Genomic DNA, 9,193 nt, shown 5'->3' with positions numbered 1-9,193 from the left:
ATTTTTGCATGGAGGGTGTTTGATTATGTTTGTTTTGATTTTAAGAGTAATTTTAGTTTGTAAATAAATTAAAATAATATTTATTAAAAAATTTACTTTTAATATATATTTAAATTTTAAGAAAACTCTGTAGAATCGCTTTTCAGAACGGACACTAAAATTCCATATGCATTGCAAAAGTGCAAACTTGATCCAACAGCTGTTTCCAACTTCTACAATCAGAAGATGTTAAAACAAGGATAACTTCTACAATAAAAAAGCTAGAACAATAATAAATTTGAATATCGTGAAATTTGTGTGATGTTTTAAAAATTCGAAAACATTGGAGGAATTTCTTCAAATTTAAGTGAATATTGTAAAAAAAAGTCCCTTTTTTTCATCCAAAAGAGTGTTCAATATTTTCGGATCATTCCTTTTTAATATTAACTCTATTTTATATATTTTTTAAAAACAGATTATAATATTTTAAGAAGACCATTGCAATTTATGAGATCCATAGCTGGGTACACTCATCGGAACAAGCAGTGCTGGAACCCCATCCCGGCTCACCTTATGATTCTTTTTCCTCTTGATATAGACGGGAGCAGCAGAACACGTGAAGCTTTGGGACCGTTTTCAGACCACGCCTCGATAACTTTTTACTCCGGACCCAACTCTGTGTTCTGTCCTTTCCACTCTTTTTTGCTATTTGTTGGGATTCATTATCCGGTGGGAGGCTGATCAGAGGGCAGCCAACCGCAATGCTTTCTCACAATTCATCCCATCACTTGATGATTTCTGGTCATGTTCTCCAAATCCTTCCCTACCTAACCTCGTGATTATTTCTTCTTTTAGCACCGCTGCATGCTACTCGTAAAAGGGAAGCAATTAAATGTGGCTCGAGTCCCTTGTCCACAGCTACACTACAGGAGCAGCATGTGCCAGTTTTACCCTCTTTTCTTGAACGGCAACAGTGCCGGTGGTTGGTCAGAAAAAGCTTTGCACGGTCTCATCAGCGATGATGCTCGTGCTTGAGTGATATTTCAAATTTGCAATCTCATCCTCGGAATTAATTACAGAATTTCCGGATGAGAGCATCCGAGGAGACTGTGGAGGGAAGGAAGGGGAAATAAGCTTGGCCGCATGTTCCATGTCATTGTCACTGTCTTTGAAGCGGATCATCAAAGTGGATTCATAGGACCCACCAATTGATACACCATATGGCAGTTCCGAATGAATGCTCTTTTATTTACAAGGAGATGAAGATACTTTTTTCGGAGTTCTGTTGAAATTACTTTTTAAAATGTAACTTTTTAAAGTGTTGAAGTGATTTTTTTTTTGTCTCAAATTATATTAAAATAATATATTTTTTAAAATATATTTTTAAAATAAACACATAAAAATACAAAAAAATATATTTTTTTTTTCAAAATCTTTATCCAACCACAATCCTTGACACTCTTGATTCAGTGAATTTCACGCAAGGATCGGACGGACAGTGACTTTCATTGTCTTTCACATGGGGCGGTGCTCTCTATGGAAATAAGGACAAAAAGCTTTGAAGGTGAACGCTTACTCAAACGTTCATCGTTAGCGTTTTTGGACTGGTTTGAAAAATACCTTTTAAAATATATTTGATATGACAAAAAAAAATAAAAATAAAAGTTGGTTCATGTATTTAAAAATATAATTATGATTATTTTTTAAAATATTTTTTGTTTAGAAATATATTAAAATAATATATTTATTTATTTTTAAAATTTTATTTTTTAAATCAGCACATCAAAATGATCTAAAATACTAAAAAAATATTAATTTAAAATATAAATTTAATTTAAAATTATAACGAGGGAGCTATCATTAAATACTATTCTAAGACAAAAAAAAACCACATCTCTCGTGCAAATTCAGTATGTAAACTGATCTCAATTGTCAGGTTTTAATAAGAAAACTCTAATTAAGCAATATATATATATATATATATATATATAAAAACAAACCAACCTAGCACTATAAACCCATCCTGAATATTGATGATAAGTGAGATTGTTTTATTTGAGAGTGTGGTTGCGGTTGTTTTTTAAAGTATTTTTTATGTTGAAATGTATCAAAATAATTTTTTTTATTTTTTTTTAAATTATTTTTGAAATCAGCGTATTAAAACGATTCAAAACATAAAAAAAATAAATTAATTTTTAGTAAAAAAATTGAATTTTTTATAAATACGGATTAGTCTGCGTTTCCAAACACTCTTGTATAAATATACTTACAATGTTGGATGCTTGTGAAGATAACAACAAATAAAGTTGTTAAAATCCCAAGTAAATATATATTTATAATGTAAAATTATATAAGAATTAAAAAATAATAAAATCAAACTAAAATTATGTAAAATTAATAAAATATTTTGTTATGAAATTTATAATCTTACAATAATTTTTAATTTTTATCAGTCTCGTTATATAATCTTGTGTTCACTCATTAACAATTTAATAACAGATTTCGAATTGGAATCAGGATGGTAAAATGCAACAAAAAGGTTAGAGAGATGTTGACAAACAGTTTGAAACTTGAGGTACACATACAAGTTTTCCAACCCCATTGTAATTAATAAACACTGCTTTCTAATTTTTAAAAAGAAAAAAAGATTAAACCTAACACATGACAGGCTACTCTAATTAAAGAAACACAGGAAGCCAGTATCTTTATAAATATTCTTGAATATCTGCAAGAAAAACAATCTCGATTGGGAAAACTCTAAAATCTTCTGACGATAAAGTCAGTATTTTATAAAATATCAAGGTTGTAAAGAGTTTAAAATCATAAACCAGAACCTTTTGTCATGAAACTCTTATGGTGTATTTATAGTTCATAAAATGAAAGTGTAGTAGAATAATTACCATGATAGCATTGAATAGGAGATAAATATCATTTACCTAATAAAAATATAATGGGTTTATAAAGGACTTTTAAACACCTAAAAAGACAAATGAAGATTTAGAGTTTAAGACATCAACTATAACTAAGCCTGTGGAGGTCGAGTTCTTCCCAGATGTTTGGACTTAAGGGAGGTCGGTCACTTTCCTAGACATACCATGGGAGGATGGTAATTATCTTGGACTTGGCTGACTGTCAAGTCCAAATATCTTGGCTGACTGTCAAGTCCAAATGTCTTGGATCTGGCAGGCGTCTCACACTATCTTGGGCTTGACACACTACCACACCCAAGCATTTTGAACTTGACTGACAGCCAAATTCAAGCGTATAGGGTCTGGCATGCGTGTCATATCCACGTCACCTTACTTAGCACACTACCAATCTAAATGCTTTGGAGTTGGCTAATTGCCAAGCCCAAATGCATTGAGTCTGACATGCGTATCAGATTCACGCTCACCTTGGACTTGGCTAATTGTCAAGTCCAAGTATATTGAGTTTGTCATACGTGCTAGACTCATGCCACCTTGAACTTGTCTAACTACCAAGTCTAAACGTATTGGGTCTAGAATGTACGTCAGACCCACGTCATCTTGGACTTGATGCATTGCCAAATCCAAGTGCATTGGGTTTGACACACGTGTCAGACCCACGTCACCTTATTTAGCGCATTGTCAAGTTCAAATGCTTTTGAGTTTGAGATACCTGCTAAATCCATGCCCACCTTGGACTTGGCTAACTACCAAGTCTTAGCATGTTGAGTTTAACATGTGTGTTAAATCCACGCTATCTTAGACATGTATAATTGTCAAATGTAATGTATCTGGTATTTATGTCAGATTCATATATTTATAAAAAATAAATAAATAAAATTAGCTCATCACCTTCCAATCAGAATTTGAAACAAGACATTTCTTTCAAACAAACAAAAAAAAATTCGTTTATTTTCATTTAATTTGCTATCATCCAATTTAACTACACCTTATTGAATGAACATTGTTCCTCTGCGGTTAGCCCGCTATCCTCCTAACAGTCTCTCTGTTTTTTCCTGATTCAGGCACGTGGCATTAATGACCAAAAAAGGTATGCCTATCAACTTTGCTTCTGAGCATCATTTAGCATTATCCATCCACTATGGACATCTCTTATTTTGGACATCTTTCTTAATTGTTTTTTTTTTCCATTTGTTTTTAGTATATTTTATCAACTTCTATTATAAAACTTGTACGATATAGAAGAAGATAACAAAATTTATCCAAAAAAATATCTCAAGTGATGTAGGTTATCATGCCATTGAAGCATTCAAGATTTTGCACAATTAACATCCAAAAATCTATAGATTTCTAACATCCCCTCTTTTCTTTTATGCAAACTTGCTAGCTATACCTTGGACTTGGTTGTTATACATTATTTCAAGATTAACTTTGCGCATCAATTTTCTAGTAGATTGTACAAGGGTAAGGCTTCGTACTTATACCCATAGTTTTGAAACTCGGCCCGGCCCGGCGGGTTGACTTGGAACCCGGGACTGGAACCGGGCCGGGTTGAAGAAAAAATAAGAGAAGAAAAAACCCGGTGTGACCCGGTTAAAAACCCGATTGCGACCCATTGACTTTTATTTTATTAAAACGATATCGCTTTGATTTAAAAAAAAATAATCCGGACAACCCGATCAAAACCTAGAATCCGGGTCTTGAATCGGGCTAGCTATCAGACCAAATCTAAAAATTATACTTATATCGTTTAATTCTATCTAGGTTTAATTAATTATAGATATCTATTATTTGTGAGAACAAAGTCTCGGTATTTTAGTTAAAAAAAATTTAAAATTTTTTGTAGTGATTATTATGACACCACTTATAAACCGTTTTTTGTTTTGTTTTTGAAAAAAAAGAAATAAAAAATGGAGCGTACTTTCATAATCTATAGCACCCAATGGACCATACGGTTGAATAGCCCAAAGTTGGAAGCCGAGTGAGCCCAGAGAACTACAAGCCATGCCACCATCAAAATTCACATGCGTGAAAACACCCCCCTTGTGCTAAAAGACGTTTTGGACAAGATCCATTCACTTGTTGACACGTGTATGGAGAGAGGGCTACGTCCTAGGGAAGTAACACGGAAGAAATCTCATCTTGAAAAAGATATTTTGTCATTTTCCACAGCTAATGCCCTCTCACTCATCTCATCTCTTGCTTGTCAGTTAACTTATGCCCGGTTCTCTTTTGAAAAATTGTTTTTTTTAGAAAAATTGTCTTTTTATTTTATAAAAAATAAATTTTTGAAATGAAAATTATTTTTTGATGTTTGATGATATAATAAAAAATAAATTAAAAAATAATTTTTTAAATTTTTTTTGAATGAGAGTGAAATTAAAAAAAAAATTAAATTATTTTAAATAAAATAAATAATAATAAAATACTGTTAAATATTTTTAAAATGACAGATGAAAAATATGTTTTATTGATGGATTTAATAGTAAATAAACATAAAAATATTAAAAAATAGCTTCTAAACAATTATTTTTAATGTCATTGTAATTAACTCTCAAGTCCTGAGTCCTGATGACAAGCCCGTTGTTGTTGTTGGACTTAGGCTCCAACCTCAGCTTGTGACCAACTCTTTGGTGCCCTGTGTTTTTTAAATAAAATTATATTAAAATAATTATTTTAATTTTTAATATAAATACATTAAAAATATTTAAAAATATATAAGAATATTTTTTAATTAAAAATATATTAAAATAATATTTTAATTTTGATATAAATATATCAAAAACATCAAAAAATATATAAGAAATGTTAGTTTGAAAAGCTTGTTATAACAGGAAAAAACATCTAAAATAATTCCAGTCCACAATAATACGACGCCGTTTACTGGCATGCCGTCATGAAAGTAAAAAAGTGATGTCGCTCTTAAGTAATAATTGTGCAGTTTAATTAGACTTCGAGGTGGCCGACAGACGCTGTCGTGTCGTGTCGCTTCATCATAATCCGAAATGGGTTAGTCTATTGATTAATGTGTAATTTTCTCCTGGAAACGTTGGCCTGATATTTTTTCTTTGGTGACTGCCTTTTACCTGTAGGTTTCCCTTCGTCATTCCTCCTGTGCAGGGGAGGGGCAGGGGTGGTGGTGTTCTTTTGAGTTTTGCGTTGCCTTCCTTTTTGGGCTAGATCAACACTCCACCCCCATTGGAAAGGAAAGCTTATTCTTTTCTTGGTCTGTCTTTTCTGTCAACTGGTTCAGGATTGTTGCTTTTATAATTATATTAATGTAACTGTTACTATGATGAATTACAGTTAGTTCTTTGAGGGAATTTGAGGGTTTTTTTTTATAAAAAATTTCAGGTAATTAAACTGGAGCTCAGGATGTCAAATTTTCCTGGTGAACACAAGTCTCCAGTGGATCTGGGATATGGGAATTTCGGGTATGCTTCCATTTTATATATAAAGAAAGCTTTTTACACTTGTTTATTGCCCCCCCCCCCCACCCTTTCTCTTGGTTCTGGTTTTGTTTTTGAATTGAAAATTTTCTTCTTTTTGTTTGATAAATAAAAATAAAACAAAGGTGCACCCACTATAGAAGAAGATGTAAGATAAGAGCACCCTGTTGCGACGAGATATTCGATTGCAGGCATTGTCATAATGAATCAAAGGTTCTATCCTTTTTTTTTTTTTGTAAAAAGAAATGCTTTTTAAAGCTCCCAATCAATATAATGTTTTTTATGAATAGAATTCTATGGAAGTTAATCCCATTGATCGTCATGACATTCCTCGTCACGAATTAAAAAGGGTCAGTTGCTGTATCTCTCACTTCTGTTTAACTTTTTTGTTTTGTGCAATCAAATAAGGCATAAAGGTGGAACGTTTGCTGGTGTATTATCTGTTCAATATTTTTAAAATGAAAATAAGTTTTAACGTAATTAGGAAATAAAATGCAGGTGCCTTTTTATGATCATTGTTTCGTAAGGGCCAAGGTCGACATTGATATCATCTCATACAATTGCTTTCTTTTCTGCTTTTAAAATGATGTTTTAATGTTTCATTTCACACACAAAAAAAAATCATGGAATTGTGGGTACCATTAAAAGATCCAAACACGTGTTTTTTTGGATAAGGTTCAGCATCTTATCTTTTATTTCTCTATCTGCTCATAGGCATATTATATGATGCTTCAGTTCTTCCTATTTGTTGATTTTTTTTTTCAATTTGCTAAAAGGAAAAAGAAGTACTGATTTAGTTTTTGCTATATGATTATTGTGTTGCAGGTCATATGTTCTTTGTGTGACACAGAACAAGAAGTGAGTCTCTGACTGACAAACTGATGGGAGTAACAATAATATGAAGATTTATCAATGAGTTTTGATTTTTCTTGAATATCTTGCCAGGTTCAACAACAATGCTTTCATTGTGGGGTGTGCATGGGGAAGTACTTTTGCTCCAAATGCAAGTTCTTCGATGACGATGTATGCCTCTTACTTCAAACTCTCAAGTAAATATTTTAGCTGTAATCCTGCATAACAAACGAACTGTTTGTTTTGCTAGATTTCAAAGCAGCAGTACCATTGCAATGAATGTGGCATCTGCAGGTTTGTCCTTCACACAGTTACTTGTTTTACCATGCACTATCTCATTACCTGGACATTTCTGTTTTTTCGACTTGTAGTGTGATTAATTGTTGTTTTGGTATTATTGCAGAACTGGAGGAAAGGAGAATTTCTTTCACTGTAATAGATGCGGTAAGATATCAACTTGTCAGGAATGCTTTCCATCAATTTTTTTTTTAAATTATCTCTTTTATTTAAAATTGTTTTCTTGAATAGCTTTTGTATCTGTAAACCATAAGTTATTCAAATGTTAGTTGAATTTTTTCCTTGAACCAAAATGGAGAAACTTCAACTTTGATTATTTATTAACTTAAGTTCAAGAAATGAAGGGAATATCTAAAGAGAGGAATTTAAAGTAGCATGGTTGATATTCATCAAAAAAAGAAAAGAGGTTGCATGGTTGATGAAAATATCTATATAATTGAAAGCGTTTTGCCAATAAAATCTTATTCATTTTGACTATTACTCTAAATCATGCTGAAATTACAAAGAAACTCTATGTACTTGAGAAATTCCTTTGTCGGCTCTTCTTCATTTACTTGTCTGTTGATTGGCATTGTTTCTATTTTAGGATGCTGCTATTCAACATTATTGAAGGATTCACACAATTGCGTGGAAAGAGCAATGCACCATAATTGCCCTGTTTGCTTTGAGGTAAACGTGCATACCGAAAGAGAAATGCTAAAAATTATCATGATGCAAACCCTGATTTATCTACATCTGATTTGCTGACTTATTTGATTTTCTTTGCGCAGTTTCTCTTTGAGACCACAAAAGACATTACTGTCTTGCCTTGTGGGCACACCATTCATTTGGAATGTGTTAAAGAGATGCAGCAGCATTTTCAGTAAGTTTTTGGTAATTATAGGGTGATGTTCATTTTTGTGCTAGTTATTGCCAACTGTAGGACTGTAGTCTTTATATTTGGGATGGTGTGGCAGGTATGCCTGCCCTGTTTGCTCAAAATCATATTGTGACATGTCTCGTGTGTGGAAAAAACTTGATCAACAGGTATACCTACTATATTATGATATGACATTACCTAATGAAGTAGTGGTTTATTAACTTCCCAATTTGTTTTCTAAATCATATTCAGGTAGCGTTGACTCCCATGCCTCAAATGTATCTGCATAAGATGGTATGTATGAGAAAATGATGTGTTTGTACTAATTAACAATTGTCGGGGTATAATTCTTTGAATATTCTGGTTTAGGTTTGGATTCTTTGTAATGACTGTGGGGAAACATCTGAAGTAAACTTCCATATTGTAGCACACAAGTGCCTAAAATGCAATTCATACAATACGAAGCAGACACGTGGAGGACCTCCCCCCTGCTCTTCAAGTATCCAAGAGATAAAGAGATGACCAGCTTCTCATTAATGTCTCTAATTAAAGACGACTGGAGTAATTAAAATGGTAAATGGAGTGGGGATGTTTTGCTTAAGGCGATGCAGGAAGGGGTATTATTCTCTTATTCACTAAAATGTCTGTACTTTTACCAGTTGTGATGCTGAGCTAGTTAATAATGTTTTTAAAGGATCCATAGGTGTATATTAATTGTTAAATTAAAAATTAGGCTGCCTTTCAGCGGGCAATATGTTCACTTCCAAATGATGTTTCAATTAAACTGAATATTAGAATGATTATTAATGCATTGCAGTAACCCTCACCAA

At 32.5% G+C, this 9,193-nt stretch overlaps 1 protein-coding gene across 3 annotated transcripts; it reads left to right on the top strand.

Annotated features, from left to right (window-relative positions):
- The first annotated feature begins 5,846 nt into the window (after positions 1-5,846).
- LOC133688317 (E3 ubiquitin-protein ligase RZFP34-like) lies at positions 5,847-9,193 on the top strand. 3 transcript variants are annotated; one of them, XM_062107753.1, is made up of 14 exons: positions 5,847-5,915; positions 5,999-6,132; positions 6,261-6,340; positions 6,481-6,568; positions 6,646-6,705; positions 7,181-7,213; positions 7,301-7,378; positions 7,458-7,501; positions 7,611-7,651; positions 8,091-8,173; positions 8,275-8,366; positions 8,461-8,530; positions 8,616-8,657; positions 8,733-9,193. In XM_062107753.1, exons 3-14 carry the CDS (start codon positions 6,282-6,284, stop codon positions 8,883-8,885), a joined length of 843 nt encoding a protein of 280 aa, XP_061963737.1. In that variant the 5' UTR covers positions 5,847-5,915; positions 5,999-6,132; positions 6,261-6,281; the 3' UTR covers positions 8,886-9,193. The 3 variants fall into 3 exon arrangements, with proteins under 3 accessions (XP_061963737.1, XP_061963738.1, XP_061963736.1); XM_062107754.1 differs by having other exon boundaries at positions 5,853-5,915; positions 5,999-6,113; positions 6,262-6,340; XM_062107752.1 differs by lacking the exon at positions 5,847-5,915 and having other exon boundaries at positions 5,925-6,132.

Source organism: Populus nigra, chromosome 3 (assembly GCF_951802175.1).
Source record: "Populus nigra chromosome 3, ddPopNigr1.1, whole genome shotgun sequence".
Taxonomy (NCBI): domain Eukaryota; kingdom Viridiplantae; phylum Streptophyta; class Magnoliopsida; order Malpighiales; family Salicaceae; genus Populus; species Populus nigra.
The sequence above is the reverse complement of the archived record's forward strand: the minus strand, read 5'-3'. Positions and strand labels throughout refer to the sequence as shown.